This window comes from Lipomyces tetrasporus (assembly GCF_029532465.1).
Source record: "Lipomyces tetrasporus strain NRRL Y-64009 chromosome Unknown POJ06scaffold_5, whole genome shotgun sequence".
Lineage (NCBI taxonomy): Eukaryota > Fungi > Ascomycota > Lipomycetes > Lipomycetales > Lipomycetaceae > Lipomyces > Lipomyces tetrasporus.
The window spans coordinates 755,351-774,019 of record NW_026611600.1 but is presented as its reverse complement, the minus strand read 5'-3'; the positions used below and the strand labels follow the sequence as shown (position 1 = coordinate 774,019).

The 18,669-nt window shown below is 50.3% G+C and overlaps 6 protein-coding genes across 6 annotated transcripts; 3 read left to right on the top strand and 3 right to left on the bottom strand.

Moving 5' to 3' along the window:
• Positions 1-44: 44 nt before the first annotated feature.
• Positions 45-1,283, top strand: POJ06DRAFT_105053 (histidine phosphatase superfamily). The gene has a single exon (XM_056183967.1). It carries the CDS (start codon positions 381-383, stop codon positions 1,077-1,079), a length of 699 nt encoding a protein of 232 aa, XP_056043911.1. The 5' UTR covers positions 45-380; the 3' UTR covers positions 1,080-1,283.
• On the bottom strand, positions 1,235-3,794 carry POJ06DRAFT_252774 (uncharacterized protein). Its single transcript, XM_056187562.1, has one exon. It carries the CDS (start codon positions 3,737-3,739, stop codon positions 1,487-1,489), a length of 2,253 nt encoding a protein of 750 aa, XP_056043910.1. The 5' UTR covers positions 3,740-3,794; the 3' UTR covers positions 1,235-1,486.
• Positions 3,795-8,030: 4,236 nt separating this feature from the next.
• Positions 8,031-9,220, top strand: POJ06DRAFT_104847 (SRF-TF-domain-containing protein). The gene is made up of 2 exons (XM_056183966.1): positions 8,031-8,454; positions 8,787-9,220. Exons 1-2 carry the CDS (start codon positions 8,230-8,232, stop codon positions 9,195-9,197), a joined length of 636 nt encoding a protein of 211 aa, XP_056043909.1. The 5' UTR covers positions 8,031-8,229; the 3' UTR covers positions 9,198-9,220.
• Positions 9,221-9,613: 393 nt separating this feature from the next.
• Positions 9,614-11,307, bottom strand: POJ06DRAFT_222616 (Alpha/Beta hydrolase protein). The gene is made up of 2 exons (XM_056185658.1): positions 10,418-11,307; positions 9,614-10,355 (listed from the first exon to the last, which is right to left on the bottom strand). The coding sequence occupies exons 1-2, from the start codon at positions 11,045-11,047 to the stop codon at positions 9,738-9,740; spliced, it is 1,248 nt and encodes a 415-aa protein (XP_056043908.1). The 5' UTR covers positions 11,048-11,307; the 3' UTR covers positions 9,614-9,737.
• A 1,117-nt stretch (positions 11,308-12,424) lies between these two features.
• POJ06DRAFT_104830 (uncharacterized protein) lies at positions 12,425-14,515 on the bottom strand. Its single transcript, XM_056183965.1, has 2 exons — positions 14,440-14,515; positions 12,425-14,392 (listed from the first exon to the last, which is right to left on the bottom strand). Exon 2 carries the CDS (start codon positions 14,382-14,384, stop codon positions 12,723-12,725), a length of 1,662 nt encoding a protein of 553 aa, XP_056043907.1. The 5' UTR covers positions 14,385-14,392; positions 14,440-14,515; the 3' UTR covers positions 12,425-12,722.
• A 2,465-nt stretch (positions 14,516-16,980) lies between these two features.
• On the top strand, positions 16,981-18,283 carry POJ06DRAFT_104675 (Redoxin). The gene is made up of 5 exons (XM_056183964.1): positions 16,981-17,259; positions 17,411-17,476; positions 17,577-17,667; positions 17,720-17,827; positions 17,888-18,283. Exons 1-5 carry the CDS (start codon positions 17,241-17,243, stop codon positions 18,114-18,116), a joined length of 513 nt encoding a protein of 170 aa, XP_056043906.1. The 5' UTR covers positions 16,981-17,240; the 3' UTR covers positions 18,117-18,283.
• Positions 18,284-18,669: the final 386 nt, after the last annotated feature.

Below are 18,669 nucleotides of genomic sequence, written 5' to 3'. Positions count from 1 at the left end.
GTAATTGACGTTACTTGTAATAGTCGCTTCATCCTACTGACGAACTTATCGCTGTGGTTCGGGATAATCACGGATGAGGGGGTCGTATTGTTTCCTTATCTAGAGCAAATTCACACAATCCGTAGCGTCCTTTATTTATAACCTGAACGTAAAGTCGTCACCAAGTCCGCATGATAAATATATATATTAAACACGTTCCACCCAAACCGAGTCACAATTCGTCCACGCGCGACTGTCATCCGCGGCTAGCCGCGCCGGGGCGACGAACGCACACCCGCACAATGCCTATCACTGCACTATAAACACCCAGCTCGAGTCCACCGTCTAGTCGACTGCGGCCAGCAGCCCACCACCACCACCACACCGAGTCAGAACCGACAATGACAACACCACGTGTCTTCATCGCCCGCCATGGCGAAACCGAATGGTCGCTTTCCGGACAACACACGTCTTTCACCGACCTGCCGCTCACGGCCAACGGCGAGCGTCGCGTTTCAGCAACCGGCCGCGCGATGGTCGGCATGGATAGATTGATCGACCCGCGCCATATTCTCAAAGTATTCATTTCGCCGCGGCTCCGCGCGCGTCGCACGTTCGACTTGCTCGTCGGCGCGGACAAGTGCGGTGTTGACAGGGTCGCCGTCGACGACCGCGTGCAGGAGTGGAATTACGGCGACTACGAGGGCCTGTTGACGGCCCAGATCCGAAAGCTGAGGAAGGAACGCGGACTCGATCCCGGCGACAAGGTGTGGAACATCTGGCAGGACGGGTGCGAGAACGGCGAATCGCCAGAGCAAATCACACGCAGACTGGACGACATCATCGCCGAAGTGCAAGAATTGCAAAGAGCCCACCAAAAGGACATGCGCAAGGACATATTAATCGTCGGTCATGGACACATCCTCCGCGCGTTAGCTATGCGGTGGGTCAGGAAGAGCATACACGAGAACCCTGCATTGCTGCTCGAGGCCGGCGCGATCGGCGTGCTGAGCTACGAGCACAACAATATTGACGAGCCGGCGATTTTGTTGGGCGGTGCGTTCATCGTGCCTGATCCGAACGAAAAAGACGAAGAGTGATTTTTGGATATAAATGGTCTGAAATATATACGTTGCATGGGAACGGCAATTTGGCAAATATGTATGTTGTACAACGAGCTAGACTGCTAAGATGCTCCAAATACCGGTCATAATAGATACAGTAAGAATACGGTCATAATAGATACAGCAAGAATTCCTATCCATAACACAACTATATGATAAATATATTCTCCTGTACTTGCCAATACCAGTACATTATAGAGAATGTAAAGAGTCTAACACTCTAAATCAACAATTTGTAAAACTAACAACCCAAAGATCCGAATCCAAGACACCGTGATAAGCAAATAACACCGTTAACATTAAATACCCATATCATACTAAATCGATAGCTAATAAACATAACCGGTCCCAAATAGATCAAAATGCGATAACAGAAACCGCGCTTAGCTAGAGCTAGCGCTCGCAGCTGTCGCGGTCGACACTGGCGGAGGAGTTCCTGAATCCGAATTGTGCGCGACAGAATGCTCGTATGGCACGTTCGTGGTGTCATTGATGTCGTAGCTTCCAGAGTAGCCGAGTATGTAATGGTGATAGCCACCCATGGACACATACTCTTCTTCCGCGTTGGGGGAGTACATAGGTACCCAGTCGCCTTCACCTTCCTCCGACGTGCAGTCCGAGCCTGAGCCGTCTGCCTCATCTCCGTATGCCTCGATGTGGTGCCGGGGCGGAGCGGTCGCGTAGTAGCCTGGCGCTACGTCGGACTGCTCTGCTGCACTTGTCGATGCTGACGGTGCGCTTTCGAGATGCCGTAATCGCACTCTCTCGTGCTCTAGTTTGTCTGTAGGACGTGGAGCGGCCGAAGAGGAAGAGGACTCGGCGCCCTCGATACCGGCGATTTCGATGTCGTCTAGCGTCGGAATGACGGGTTCAATCTCAGCTCCGGACGCGACTGGTGGTGCGGACGGCAGCAACGCTTCTTCCATACGCGCTAGTCGCTCCTTCTCCGACTCGGCAGTCGCAGCTGGATGCGATAACGGTGGAGGAGGCGGCGGCGGCAGATCTTCGTCATGGTCTGGATGCGGTGGTGGAGGTGAGAGTGGCATAGCTCTCGAATCATTGGACAGTGCATCAGGAATCGGTATCGCCCGGGGCCGCGATATATGTTCAGCCGACATATATTCTGGCACGACTGGTTGTTGCGATGACGACGACGCCCGCACAAGCGGAGTCTCAACTTCAGTCGGCGTGACCGCTCGAATTGTTCGCTGCTGCTCACGCGGCGTCGGCGGTATACTTTGTTTCACGGTCGTGTTGGTACTGGTTCTTGCCGGCCCGTTAGTCGGCCTCAGTTTGATCTGTTCTGACCTCTCCGTGCCAACCACGATCTCGGTCCACAAACTAACAACGCCTTTCATCCGCTTCAACAACTCGGTATCGACATATGGGCGCGACGCCAAATCTGCAGCATTGCCAGGCGTTGTATCGGCAGCCGCACTATGCACGACATTCTGCGACAGCGGCAGATCGACTTTACCTGACAAATCCAGCACAACCTCCAAGCAATACTTGAACGCAACCAGCGGGTACTCGTCGATCGTGGGGAAAATGTCCGTCGGCACTCGAATATTCGCCGTTATTGTAGTCGTGAGCGTTCGCGAGTCGATGTACAGCGGCGCGACGGTCTGGACTAGATCTTTCCTGAACGAGAGCGGCTCGAGGTCGTGCGCGCAGACTCGGGATATGCGGAGCAATGTTATGACGACGCCAGTCACGTTGCGAACCTCCCTGACGTGCCGCACGGTAACTTTGACAGGCACGACTTCGCCGCGCAGGCATCCGACAGCGGGAGTCTCGACAATTGCAGTTGCGGTGCCGCGCTCTCGCCGCCGATTCTTCTTCTGAATCTCGACCGACAGCATCGACGGTTTTGGCGGTGGCAGGTCTGCGACGTCGAGAGGGCATTGGAGCGATAACAGTTTATGACATGTTATAGGCGGGAACGGGCCGGGCCGGTGGTGGGATGCCGTCAGCATGTACACGATCGAGCCCTTTTCGAATTCCAGCGACGTCATGAGGCCCTTTGCCGGTAACTCGAACATGAACGCGAACGTGTGCTCGCCCTTTGGAAGCCGCCTGACAGGGGACGAGGCCGAGGTGGACGTAGTCGACGGTACCGACTGAGAGCTGTTTATCCGTCTGACAGAGCCGAGCAGTCTGTCGCGTCTGCTTTGCCGGACAGGTTCTATGCTGTCTGTGGATTCAACAGGCGATATGCTTGAACCGTTTGGCGGTGATACAGACACCCGGGATTCGATGGATGCAGCGGCGGCGGCGGCGGCGGCTGCTTCTGCCTCGAGATCGACGGCCGAGACGTCAACGTCGTCGACACGTTCGTCGCTGGAGTCGCGTTCGCCAGCGTCCCAGAGCACGATCTCCTCGTGGCAGAGTACATGACGGAATGACGGACCTTTGACGAGCGGGTTGCGAATGGTGAGCTGGCCGAGCAGGCGGAGACGAAGCTGGAAGGTGCGGACGGGCTTGGGCAGGTCTAGGACGACGGCGCCAGAGACAGAGTCGCCGGGAGCCCAGACGCGGTGTGGTTCGTCGAGGACGATGTAGAACTCGTCAAAGCCAGCCAGCGGCGAGGCCAGCGCGGACAGCGACGGCCGCAGACGGGCTAGAGCCTTTTTCATGTGCTGGACGGGGAGACTCTGAGTGCGTGGTAAAGCGCAAGGAGTGAGTTGGGGGGGAGGGGGGGAATAAAGGAAACAAAAATGATGATGATGGGGCGATGGCGATATGACGGGCGACGGGCGAGCGCCAGAGCGACCCGGCACGATGGCGCGGCGAGGCAAAGCAAAATGGCGACAAGTGGACAAGACCCGCCGCGGGCTCGTTAGACTCAGAAATTACGCGCAAGCTGGGCGACAGCGCAGCCCACAACAAAAAGCTTAAATAGTCTGCTGGTTACGCCAGTCCCTCCAACCCCCCCAAGCACTGCCCGCAATCTGGACCAGATCAGATATCTTGTCATTTTGGCATCGGTCGGGTTGGAATTGTTCTTTATGGTTTGTGTCAGTGGATTCATATTTAGGACGTCACTTGCTGTCACAGGGAGCCCAGTGCCGGCTGGACAAATCGAACAGGTGCCGGGCTATCGTTATTATGGCAGATTATTGGTGGCTGCTGTAGTGAAATTAGCGAAGGCTGCGCGATTTACGGCTTATTCGCCCTTGGTGGGAATCATCCACATCGCCCACACGATCTGTGCGCAGAAGGCTAAGCTTTGGCGCGGCGACGCTTGAACTGCCACGCCCCACACAAAAACAATGGCACAAGCAAAAGCAAATGTGCTCACACCCACGTGCGGCCCAAGACCTGCCATCCCCCTTGACAACTAACAATCATCATCATCATCATCGTCATCATCAGCGAACAGTCCATCACCAGCATTGCCATCATCCATTCACCGTGCAAAGTTGCACTGCAGTCGCTGCAGGGCGGCCTACCCTTGTCTAGGCAAGCTCGATCTGATAGCGGACATTAAACGTCCACTAACAAAGGCTGACGTCTCCGGAATGCCGGACATTACCCGGCTTTTTTTTCAAAAGCCTATCTTGTCCGCGCCGTTACTGTTTGCGGCGGGTCTACAAATTAATGAGTGGTTGCGGAAATTGATGACTACTTTTATTATTATTGCTCAGAATTCAACCGAGCGAATTATTGTAGAACAAGCTAATAAGTTAATAACTAAGTTCCGATTGATTGCATTCTATCGACGCCTATTTTTCATTACTATTGGACGTCACTTATTCCGAAACAAATTAATGACGCCATGTCGTGGCTAACGACCCTGTTGAAAACGCGACCGCTGGCAAGTCAGGGGCGGGTAATAAGTCACAAACGTCTTGCTGAATATACGCCCGCTCATCATGCCAATCCTCAACGTGGAATAAACGAGCTGTGCTTTTAGCGAGCACTTGACTGGCGCATTCAGCAAATAGAACCATATCAAAAGAATTCGCTGAAAGAGCGGGTTCTGCTGCTTAATGTTAGGTCCGACTGGCTATATTGACAAGCAGCGATTGCAACTGAGCGATCGTTGCCGAGAATGGTTAAGCGACCTGGTTGTCGATAAAGCAGCAAGTGACAGCCTGTCCAATTCAAAAGCAAATTGGCATCTCCAAACATTTCACCGCCATCAAATCGATCAAAGCGTCGTAGTATTTCGCGCGGGCAATGGCGTATATATAAGTAGATTCTCCAGCTGGCTGCTGCAATGCTGCCGAATCCGGCGTTTTAGAGCCGCGCCAATGACCGACGCCGCCCTACGTGACAACGACAGCTTTCTGGTTCGGGAATAACTAACCGCTTCTTAGGAGCCAATTCGACCGCGGCAAGCGAGTTTGCAAAGTAGATGGGCAGTATGTATGATCTAACTTATTTTCACGTCTCAGACGTCCAAGAAAAGCAATCGCAGATGATTTGCGTTTGGGGTTTTGTTTACCCCTTGGAATGCTTCATTTTACTCGCTAGCTTGCTACAAAAATTCCCGCATACCCGTCTTCACTCGCTGCAGCCAGAACTTATCGCGTACACAACTCAACCCACTCCTCGACGACCAGCCTTCCCAGCTCCGCTCGGAACCAACGATTGCGGAATAATCAATTAATTCTAAGTAGCATGAACGTAGTAGGGCCAAACGGATTATACAATAACGCTCCGAGCTGAAATGTTCTCTGCACTACGGCTAACACCGACATAGTCTGACAAGCCTCCTCGGCAGGAGAACTGCTCCCAAGCCACCCTGCATGCTGCCTGTGTGACGTAACCGCATATGGCTCATGGTCGAGCATGAGTAGTCGGTGAGCCGGTCTGCAGTCAGACAGGACTGGATTGTGGGATTGCTAAATCGCCGGTGGCAAGGCTGGCTGTATTTATTGTTTGCTGTCGACTGTGTTTTGATTAAGGCACGCAGTCTAACTCTAGCCGGAGTCGGCGGCTTGGACCACTTCCGTAAACAAGTCGGGGCCCGGTCGGAGTCTGGCTACTGCGTGGTATCATGCGAACTCTGTTCGAGTTGGGCCGACCGATCCGGCCTGGCCAGCGGGCCAATCGCCGGCGAGCAAATGACGCCGAATCTTGTTTCCGCGACTGCCGCGTGCTTTGCGCACCACAGTTGGCCATACTTTGACAACAGACCGCACGAATGGTTTTCTGGGGCAGCCTTCACAAGTCTTGAGTCGGCAGAAAATAGTGGCTCAGAACTCAATCCCCCTGTCCAATACGTTTCCGGCTCAGTGTATTTGGCGGTGCACCCGCAACGAAGACGGGGCGCGAGAAGCCGAACGGGGCAGACGCACTTAACGGGTTTGCAATGTGTGGCGTCGCGGTGGCTTGCCCGCTCGGCGTTGGGTGTGCTGGGCGCACGTCTATTATTTATTGCTCGCTCCGTCCACAATCTTCACTTTCTTTCTTTCATTCTCTTCTTCCTTCGTTCTGTCCTCCGTCAGTAGTCTTATCTCTTGTTGTTAACGGATTCTTACTCTGTACGTCCATTGTTTGTTTAGATCCGTGCACTGTCGAACTGTTTGCAGTGGTTAATGCGGTGATGGGGGTGTGCTTTGGTCCGAAAATTGGCTGACTGTTTATCGTGCAGACATAAATTGCAATGCTGCCTCCCGGAGTTATTCTCGTCTTCTGCATCCTCGGCGTTGTTGGTATGTCAGAATTATTACTTTCGAAATTGCGTGATTATTCCCGTCGTTCGGATAACGCGGATAGCTAACTATCTCCTAGGCATTGGCCTCTTCAGTCTCTTCATTTACAAGAAAGTTGACGCGAGAAGAAAATTGAGACAGGCGTACTAAGCGGTGTCCTGTCGCTAGTACCTGCATTGCCCACCACGTCTTTTTCTAATTCCTGCCAACAAAAGCTCCCTCGACCGCCATACATAATACCATGCACCCGTGTCTCATCGGCACACATAAGATCATTCCATCGGCGAATCTAAAATATGTTATGAAACGTCGGTTCGGAATTATTTCCGTGTTTTATTTGTTTTGTAGGTGTGCTATTCCGTGTGTTTGCGTTTTGGTAATATAGGGTTGTGTTTTGGTTGATTTATATAATATCTATCCCTTGATTTAACGTAATATATATATCTATATTCTTTAGTATTGCTTGGTACATGCGAGAGTGGTAGAATGCATTTGTTGTAATTTTGCAGCTGCCTTGACAAATGAAACCCTGGTCCTTTGTATACCCTCTGATTGAACGTAAACTTTGCCGCATTCCTTAGTTGGAAGGCTTCTAGCATCCATGTTGTGTTCCTGGCATGGTCTCAGGTTTTAATTGAACGTGACAGAAGATGCGCAGCCACTGGCAAAGAACTCAGTAGTATCATAGTGCGATGAGCTGGGCACCGCCATCTCGCGGCTCACACCATTTCCAAGAACACTGTTGGAGGGCCTCTGACCGGATTACGGCTCGCTGCAATTGGCGGACATTTGTACATTACTGGCTTTAGGCAAGTGTACGTAATCTCCGCGGCTTATCTGGCACAAACAAGTTGCACCTGTGTGAATGCGCCGTATCTGGCGTACGTCAGTATCCCAGGCCGGCGGGCAGCTTGTACGGGTCACTCTTTGGTCTAGTCGTCGCCATTTCTGCCCCCGGTCGAGCTGATTCTACACTTCGTGCCGGTTTGACGCCTGCAGCTGCATTAGTTACTTGTGATTGCATCTGTATGTTTCGGAAGCGGCGGCACGTTCGTTCGGTTCAGCCTGTGATGATTGCCGCGTGCTGGCGCAAGCGCTCTTGGAGGGGGGGCTGGCGGCATAACCGCCCCGTCGCTGTGCGCACCTCGGCCATCCGGCGCAGACCACAGCACGCAGGCGTAATATGAATCCTGGAAACCCCAGCCCTGTGTTTCCGTGTTTGTGCACCTCCTGCCCTCCGCCCCTCTCCTCCTTCCTGATCCTGCTCTGCACCTTCCCAATCCGAGCCCTTCGCTTGCCTGCCCCCATACGGATTTGCACATTCTCCGCTCGACCCTTCCCCAAGCTGCCCGACTAGCTCCCAAGCCGCAAACTACCGTGTGAACAACCCTCGAATTGCGACCCGAACCCGCATTGTGCACCATTCGTCACATAATCACGATCTACTTCTCCCGCATACCACAATGCCGCCAAAACAGACGCAAGACGAGAGTATGCTGCAGGACGACGCGGGCGCCTCACAATCGATCGCAGAGACCAAGCAGCAGCGCCCGGAAGAGGAAGACGACGACGACGAGGAAACAAGCAAGCCGGGGCGTGAGCGGCGCAAAATCGAGATCAAGTTCATCGACGACAAGTCTCGTCGCCACATCACGTTCTCTAAGCGAAAGGCTGGTATCATGAAAAAGGTATTTTCTATTTTTGTCAGATTCCGGTTTTACTTGTTTTGCACTTCTCTCGCCTTGGATGGCGAAATGGTTGGGTGAATCGAGTGCAGGCCAATTGTGATGGTGGGAAAAGGGTAGTTTGTTGTCATCTCCTCCCGTTCGGGACCACGCGTGCTTTCCTAATCCGACTCACGCGTCCGCGCCTACCGGCCAACCTCAGATGTCCTAGTCGACTCGGGTGCTATTATTATATTCCATATAGCTAATATCGCGTTTGCGCTCTGTTTTCTGTTTTGCGTGATTCTTGGAGCAGGTTGTCCGTCGTTGAATTTTAAGCTAACCTCATCTCAAAGGCCTACGAACTGTCAGTCCTAACAGGCACGCAAGTCCTGCTACTCGTCGTCTCAGAAACCGGCCTTGTCTACACGTTCACGACTCCAAAACTACAACCCCTCGTCACAAAAGCGGAAGGCAAGAACCTCATCCAGGCATGCCTGAATGCACCCGAAGACCCCGGGACAGTCGTGCCGAGCGCACCCCAGCAAGTCTCCCACCCAGCCGGCGTGGACGATCTGGCCGGTGACGAAAATGCGTTGGCTGCGGCCGCGGCCGCAGCCCAGCAGCGCGCCGTCGCTGCCGCTATCTCGCAGCAGCAACAACAAAGAGCTGCCGCCGTGCTCGGCATGCAGCGAGACGCGAGGATGCAGGGCATGTACAATCCATATCCCGTCCAAGGCTTACAGGACCGGGACAAGGATTTCTGAACGGATCGCGAATAGGGTAAAAATTTAAGTCTTTGTTTGTTTACGTCTAAAACTGTATGGAGTTGGTGCTGGGTAATCTTTCATTAGTTTTTGTTTTGTTTTCTTCGCTTGTCTCCGAAGTGACATCGCGGTCTTCTGGGATACGCATTTGACGTAATTTATGTGCAAAAGGACGAGAGGGAATATATTTGAAAGTAACGAAGTCAGTAAATGGAAATAATAGGGCTACCTTAGTTGTTATCATATATTATAAACGATAAAGTCGGTTAACGTACTACTTGGGATATGGGAAATGGCCCGCTTTAATTCTTCAGCTTTTATTTTGACTGTGAAAATAAAACTTATGGGTTTTTTTTTTGTGTATTACGAAATTGAGTGGTGCCTAGTATATGTTTTAGTAGCTGTAATATATTCGTACTAAAAGCAAAAAAAAGATCGCTTATAAATGTGGCAAAGACATAGCCCGACGCCTAAAATACTCTGTATACCATCCCAACCATTTTCCAACAAAACTCCAATGCAACAGGAAAACAAAACCAATTAAACAAAGTTCCAATCAAAGCAGTCCTGGCAATCAGACCTCTCCACGCACGTGGCCGTGGTATTATACGACGTGATCATGTCAATAACGGCACTGATCCGGTGGCTGCTCACACTGACGTGCCACTTCTTGTCGTGCACGGTGTCGTACACGCACTCAAGACCAGAATGGCACTGAGTTTCCATTGCGAACCCGCCTACCCAGCATGCCGACGAAGCCCCGTTGCAAATGCCCATGAAGATCGGGTCGGCGGTGTTGCCGAAGTGCCAGATTGTCGATTCGTTGGCGGGCACGGGCGGGAATGGCAGGTGAAGGCGCTGTGCTGCGAGGCGTTCGGGCGGTGCCTCGAACGCGACCGTCGGCAGGCCGTAGGTTCGGCCTAGTAATGCTGCCATTGACCCGCCGAGTGAGTGTCCGGTCAGCCAGATCGTTGAGTTCGGATAGAGAGACGTTGTGTTGCGGTAGATATCGAGGAGCGCGCGGTAGTACTTGTCTTCAGCGTACAGCGCCCCTTCGAGACATGTCTGTGAGCAAGTGTAGGATTTCTGATAGCAGTCGCAGACAGTTGTCCACATGTAGCTTATGCGCGCGCAGCAGCATGAAAACAGAAGATTATCCTAACATCAGGTCAGCAACGTTCAACACTGCCGAATTCGGGTTCCCACAACCGAAAACTCACATTGATCTTGTCGTTAACCCTAGTATCCCCGTCACTGTCAAACAAGTAAGCACTTGTCCCTTTAATAGCAACGACTACGGTCTGGTTCCCGTCATCCGTAAAGACATGGCCTCGGACTCCGTTCGAGTCCCACCCAAACCCGCCAGATTCATTGAACGGCACGCCGACGTCAACCCAGTCATTCGACTCCGGCACAGCGACGTACGCGTCCGATGTCATGCGCGCCAGTGTCGCGAGCGTGTCTGGGTCGGAAATGTTGGGCGTGCGGATACGTTCGTGGATCCAGTCAAAGTCGGTTGTTTTGATAGCGTTGGGACGACTGGTGTAGGCCAGGTAAGATTCCATGAAATCTGGGTCGCGCTGCGAGAGTCGGGTCACGTTCTGGGAGACGGACGAGAGGTAGAATTTAGAGTCACCGGTTGCGAAGACATGGGATGCCGGGACATCGAGTCGCAGGTGGAGGTTTGCGTTGGTGCCGCTGCCGTGGTCGAAGACATGTCGGAGTTGGAATCCGGTGGCGTGCGCTTCTGGCGAGTCTGGACTAGTTTCCAGAAACGGAATTTGGCGTGCCAGTACGTGGTATGTAAGCGCAGCTACTATTAGCAGCATTGAAGGAGGCAACCGGCGCATAGTTGTTGCTGAATGTGGGAGGCTAAGTAGCGTAGCTTGCGGGGACAATAATATTGACGATGCCCACCCACTAGTGTCAGGGTTTGCGTGTACGAGTTGAGCCTTTACAACGTCGGCAACTCAACGTGAGATATATGCCATTCCCAGTCCGAATAGACAAAGGTATAGATGTATAAAGTAATTCGGGTATAAATTTATGAAACTTCTAATATGCAGTAAAATCTTGTAATGAACTACTGCGCAAGCGGAGAACCTGGGACTTTCCGAGGTTTGCATGAGTGTATGATCCGTTCAACCACATTGCCATTCTACGTCAAGGATTGCCAGAAGGCCTATGCTAGACCATTAGATTGCCACGAAGGTCGCAGACTGCACCGCTGAAACGATATTTCTTCCAACGTGCCCCTAATTAGCCTTACAACTCCCCTATCTTCAAGACCAACTTGTTCCAGCCCTCCCCACATGTCGGCATGTTCTCCGAGATGCTCTCTAAAATGATGTGCATGATGTCAGTTGGGAATGACATGGGCCACTGTTTGCTCTTGATCCGAATCACCTCCGTTACTTTGAGATGTCGTACTACAAACTGTAGCCGCGTACGCCAAGGGCATGTCACGGTGAAGGATGGATGCTCCTCGTCAAGTTCCTTTCGACGTCCGGGAAGGGATAGTTACAAGATTGCCGGAAGCGAAACAAAGCAAAGCCACAAAATCACAGACCGACAGAAAGGAACCCGGAGCTGTAATGATGCCCCGCCCTGCTCCTCCAGGATTGTCTTCTTACTTCCTTTACTGCATTTACATACCGGAATTCGTGGCTTCTCAATGACGAGAGGAGGTTTCATCAAGGATCCCATTCGCCCGTGAGCAATTTAGACTGTTGTCTGACAACGTCCCGTCCAAGCCCAAACCCTTTATCTATTTCGTAAGCTTATGGCCCGTTCTCATCCCCATGTCTTGACAACGTCATCTGTCACCTAAAGCTCCTCTCGTCGACGCTGCCCCGTAATTTGTTGACTTTAGACCCCCACCATATGGGACATAAATGTCGCAAAGCTAGAATAATATGCCGTAAATCACGAACTCAACTGCCTTCGGCTAAATATTATCAAGTTGGATCCCGCTGTATCGCCTTAACCTGACGACCACTGATCGATAGACCACTTTGTCAGCGTACACACCTGTCGTTCAAATCCTCATTCTCAATAGTCAATACTTAATTACTAAACACCCACCTTCATCGGACCTGGCCAGTGATGGTTTAGGGTTTGGAGGTTTTGAGGTTCTCGAACATTCGTGACGACTGTGCTGGTCCGAGTCAGGGGCACATTAAACTTTAACGATTCGCGTGGATTTATGCATTTTAGATCGCGAAGCTCAACCTCTCCTCAGCGACGAATTCCATAACTTAGACTAGTCATTAATGGTTTGCAAGCGTCTGGTTCAGAGATCACCATTTCTGGTTTCTATTGCTTGTGGTCCTTTATCAAGTTCTATTGCTTGTTAGACTGTAATACCCTTCCGAGTCCGGTTCTAGATAGATATACTACAACAATCCATGATCTAACCTTACTACGCTTATTCGAATAACAGACTCACTGTTATGCCAAAGAGCTTTATTTTAAAGACAATGATTACCCTAACTCCGTTGGTAGCGCGAATGGCAAAAACATCCGCTAAGCCTGTTCAGCTCCTTCCTCTTTCTTCACAGATTCTTCCCCGAATGCAATCTTCCTAAACCGGAAATGCGCCAAATCCTTCATCGTCTCCACACTATTATGCAAGTTCTGCCTGACCAGCTGGCCAGTTGGCTGACTGAACACAATATCAATCTCTTCGAGGGTCTTGTCCTTAGTTTCTGGCATGAACAGAATCTGGTAAAACCATCCCAACACAGCGATGCCTCCATAGAAACCAATGGTAAGACCAATGCGAGACATGGCTTCCTGCATGCGCGTGAAATTGTACGTAACCACGAAAGCACACAAGAAGAGCATAGCGTCGGACGTTGTCATGCCATAACTGCGGAGATAGGTTGGGTAGACCTCTGCCGGGATGACCCATGTCAAGCACGCGTAAGAGCCGAAGAAACCCATATACAGAATCAAACCTGTAATGTAAACTCCTTCTGCGGCGGGAAGGTTTTCGACCGGGATCAAATAGCTGAATCCGACGAGAAGCAAACCGATAAAGAAACCTGGAAGTGTAACAATTGCCCAGAATCGTCTTCCGGTCTTGTCAACCCAGAGGAGTGCTGGGATTGTACCTATCAGTAGAGCACCACCTCCGACAAGCGACATAAAGACACTGTGCGTTTTGCTGAATCCAATTTGATTCATCAAGACCGACATGTAGTAGAGAATGGCGTTCACACCCGTAAACTGGCCGAGAAAAATCATAATATTGGCGTACACAACCGCACGTCGACATCGAGGCACCGTAAAAAAGTCCAACCATGCCATCCTACCTTTCGCGCGACTCTCCTCAATGCGCTCCTCCTCAGCCGATCTCTTCATTGAGAAGAACTCGAGCTTTGATTCCATCTTGTTCATGTCACGAATTCGCTTCCAAATAGAGTAAGCTTCGACGGTCTTGCCCTTGTGCATTAGAAATCGAGGACTCTCTGGCAGATAGACCAGTCCAGCCCACATAATCGTCGAGAAGATCAATGAAGACCCCAAGATATACCTCCATCCGGCATTAACGTTGATAAAAATAGCAGCCACAGCGTAGCCGAGGACCTCACCCAGAGCAATGTTGAATTGATATAACGACACCAACCGTCCTCGGAGATTGGAAGTGACACACTCAGCAACGTAGACTGGGACGGTACCTCCTTCGAGACCAAGGCCAGCACCCAAAATCAGGCGACCAATTATCATCATTGGAAAGCTGATGGCACCAGCTTGCAAAGCCGCACCGACAGTGTAAAGGAAACATGCTACCATGATGGCATTCCGGCGACCAACCCACTCATTAACTGGAGAAAGCAGTAAAGCACCTCCAACAGCACCGAGCGGCATGGCAGAATCGACCAAACTGGATTGGTTAGAGTCGAGATTCAAATCTTCAGGCATGTAGACATTCGCTCCACTAATCAGCGACTGATCTAGACCAGAAAGAAGGCCTCCCATTGAAGCGAACCCAACAAGCAACCAAGTAAAGTATTCGGGTTTAGTGAACTTGATTTCAATACTAAGCCACGGCTTAATTTTGTCGGCCTCTGCCAGCTGGAGCTCCATTAACTCCAATTCGGCATCGACATTCCAGTCTTCCTGGAACTCCAGCATATTGGCGTCGGCCTTGGCAGACTCGACATTTGGCTTTTCAGAAACCATGATGATAGCTTTAAATGTCAGTGCCGATTGTCAATATCAAGACTCAAAGACTTACAGCGTGATGTCACAAGATGTGTTCTAATACTGAGTGAACTCAGAGATGTGTTATGGTACTACCTTTGCGTTACAAAGCAAATGGACTTGGCCTTCAGAATTCTGCACGGAAAGGGCTACCAGTTGACTAGTAGGTCACCGACTCGCTTTATATAGGGTCGCTTAACACACTAATCGTTGTCTCCCCACGGGGACTGACCCCAAGCCCCGCGCATGTTGCACTGCGGCGGCAAAGCACCTTTTGATGTGGAGTGAAGGTGTCCCAATGAGGAGATAACTCTCGCAATTTGCCGCCAACTTCTCTGCTTGAACCAACGGAACCCGAGGAAGATTACTGTTAACGGTTAGTGCGATTGCATGAGTGATTATATGTTGGACATCCAAAGTTGTGGCGAGGACATATGTCTCACTGGCCGGAGCAGTTGAGACAAATTGGTTGCAGTCGGAAAAACTATATTCAGAGTGGGGGCTCATCTCGGAAGACTTGGGTTTCGGAGGAACCTGAGGGCATTATCGGCTGACTACAACGTGAGCACTGTCAATTGACCACTTTCAAGACGAACAATTCAATGACAACAACATCTTAGTAGCAACATTCACATAAACTTATGTTCTTGCTGTTGACATAACTATAGTCTCAATGATCGTAGTCAATTATCCAGCGGTTACTAGACTTGAAGCTAGAAAGCTTCGCGTACCGGTCGCGTGGATACGTAGATTAACTTTTGTGGGATAGTTTCCGCATGAAGCTTAGCTTGGTGGCAACGGAAAGCTTTTCTAAACAAGACCGCCCTCCCAAACTATAACACCTGCACCGTATATTTCGGAGACTCTCCGTCCAAACTGTGATTTGTGATATGCAATCCAGTTTGATTTGCCTTCACACGCCGTGGAAGTGAATCTCGCGATCGCTGCCCAATTGGTGGGTCCTTTAAGTGACTTTTGTCTCAGTAACTATTTGACATTAAGGTTGGTGGCTACTGATCACTCGCGCGCTCGCTGTGGGGGATTTTCATGAGTAATATGATACAGGCAACCTTAGCTAACATCCATACAACCTGGCCAACTATTCTGTCGCGAACGATATCCTATCACCGTTCAGATTCTATCAACGCCAAGTAGTGCCAACTTGTTTGCCAACCTCTGTTTCACGCCGAGAAGAACTGAGCAAAAACCCTTAAGACCGGCATGCATATACATTTGCAATATTAATCAAAGTCAGTAAATTAAGCTTTGGTCCTGCTCGAGGTAGGTTGACAGTGGGGAAGTGACAACTTAACCTCGGTGTGAGTTTTTCCGGCGACTTGTGCCAATAGGATATAGGACCTGATTACGAGACGCTGGCCGGCTTGTCTCGGAACTGAACATACTGAGGGGACAACCACCGGCTATAAGGGACGTGCGAGTGCGAGATTTCTCCAATAAATATGACCAAGTTTCAAACTCTAATCCCAGTTTCATTAGTTAGCCTGTTTCTCTTAATCTTGTAGAAGGGGCATGATCAGGCGACTGTTTCATACTCTTAACTTTATCGTCGGTCTAGACTGGCCGGCAGTTTCCAACTTAAAACGGGACCCATCGGATCCAATCACGAGACAGAATCTCATACCTTGTCGACACTGTTATGCACTCTTACAATCGCCCATGTTTGATCATATTAACCTGATGAATCCCCAGAATTTCAGTTCTAGGCTTAAGCGTTGTTTGCCTATATCCACGCTTCCAGCTCGATTATTCATGATTCCAGCTGTATGTGGAAGGTGTGTCCGCCATTAATAGCTGCACGGATATGCCTGTGGAAAGCTGGTCAGAATTTATCTAATCGCTTGATGAGTTTAGTAAGAGACAGTCGGATCTTCGGTCGCTCGAGATAAGGGCCGTTAATAATATATGAGTCGTAAGTTGCAATTGGAAGAGCCACATTTCAATCGAGTTCGTAAATGCTCACTCAGTCTGACCTCTGAATAAGTAGCTGATTCGAGCACAGTAACAATCGCAAAACTCGTATCAGACGGATAACGAATTACACAAACCTCGCATTGTTGACCGACTGCCTATGGGGCACTGGCAGACACTAGAAGAGCCAATAAGAGAGAAGGAACTAATGGGAGTCGCTCCAAACACGAATTTGTCCCCCGAAGAGCCAATGGCTCTTGCTCCTGCAGATGAACCAGCGTCAAATGCCTCATTTGCCGAGTGTTGTTCGTCGACTTTTTGGCGATTGACAATAGTTTCTGCAAGGAGCGACGGACGAACCTAGAGTACGAGATGCTCTGGATCATTGGTAATGTTGCAATCCGAGGTGAACGTAGCTAGCTATCCGCTGTGATTGGATAGTCCCACATCAGCTTCAATGCCAATGAATGCCACTTGCAACATTGCCATTCATTGTATGCATTCTAGGTTGTACTGTAGTCTACACGTAGCAAAAGCAATTCCCTTCAACGCGGGGCCAACAACTTGTCTGTAACATGTCACTTCTCGTCCAAGCACAGACTCAAATTGCCGATCTCCATCGCTCGAAAGACAGGCCTAATATATCGCATGCTGTCGCTATGGCATCACGTTAGTCGCTTCGAGGAATACCCGACGTCATCCAGATGCAGCCTGGCTGCCTAATTCGCAGTCGTCGCCATCCACGGGCCTTGGCCCGTGCTGCATCCCACTCCGCCAATTATGGCCCCCCGTACATGCTGGCTGGCTGGCCAACTCTCGATACTTTCGATTACACGATTCGTTCTGCAGACTTAAGGGTCGGTTTATTGGATTACCTTTAAAGGAATTTATAGCTAATTTTCGAGAATGACTCTTACCGCTGGAGGTATGTATATCTTTGGGGGGTGTATTGGGTTCTGTTCTTCGGAATTCGATCGGAACTGTTCATAATCCCAGACAAATCAATTCATCCTGTTCATAATCCATAGATGATACATGCACTTTCATCGTGCTAAAATTACTAACAGTTTGACAAGACAAATTTCCTGAGGGTGTTAAGTTCCTCTACATCGCCTACACACCGGATACCGCTGACATCAAAGGTACGTCATTCGATCTTGCCCCAGCTCGTCTGATGTGCCTCAATTTTGCATATCGCAAATAGTCTCTGCGTAACTTATCGTGTGCTAATGAATTGTGCAGCGTGTGGTATTCCTATTCCACTCGATTTCGACAAGGAGTTCGGCGATAAGACCGTCGTTATCGTGTCAATTCCCGGCGCTTTCACTCCTACGTGAGCAGACTCAATTGCATGATTTAGACGGACTAGTACTGATGTGATGTAGCTGCACCGCCAACCACATCCCTCCATATGTCGAGAAATTCGCATCGTTGAAGTCCAAGGGCGTCGACGCCGTTATCGTCCTCTCGGCTAACGACCCATTCGTCCAAAGGTAATCTCCTCACCCTCCTCCCATTGTACTGTTGACCGAAATCAGTACTAACTAAACCAGTGCCTTTGGCAAGGCTAATGGTGTGACTGACGAATTCTTCATCTTTGCCTCTGACCCTGCAGCCGAGTTCTCCAAGTCGGTTGGTCTTTCCCTCGATTTACCCGCCGCGTTTGGCACTCGTACCGCGCGATATGCGATGATTGTTTCAAAGGGTGTTGTGAAGTATGTTGAGAAGGACGCCAGTGAGGTTGCTGGTTCCGGCGTTGATGCAGTTTTGGCTGCGTTGTAAAGCCCTCACATATGTGGGAACGCATTAAAGCGTGCGTTTCTGCTCGTGGAAAATGCCGGTACCTGAGGTAGAATTGATAACGTACACGGCGAATTTATTGGTGCTTATAATGTAGATAAGAATATGTATGGTAGTGGTTGTGGCATCAGCTTAAAGGAAGAGTTGCAGAGTGCAATTATTTACTATGTCTTGGGCTGGCCAGGTGACTGAAGTAGAAAATGCTCGAGTTGATTCCCCGGTGCAAGCCCGCTGTGGTCTTATGGAAGTCAATTCGTCGTCAAATATGATCTTCTCCGCGTGCCCTGAGGCGTTCTTACCTTGAGTGTCATCTTTAATGGGAGCCCTGGCACGCCTTTTTTGTACACGGGACAATCGCCGGCAATATCGCCCGCGGAGGTGCCATTACCGGATTCTTCTTTTCCAATCAACTTTTGCCTGTTCGATGTGGCAAGCACAAATCTCTTTGCTTACCGTTGTATTTGCTCCAGTTTCTCTGCCTTGAAGATGTTTGTGCATGGGCAGCCTTTGCGAGAACCTATCTTTATAAATACGA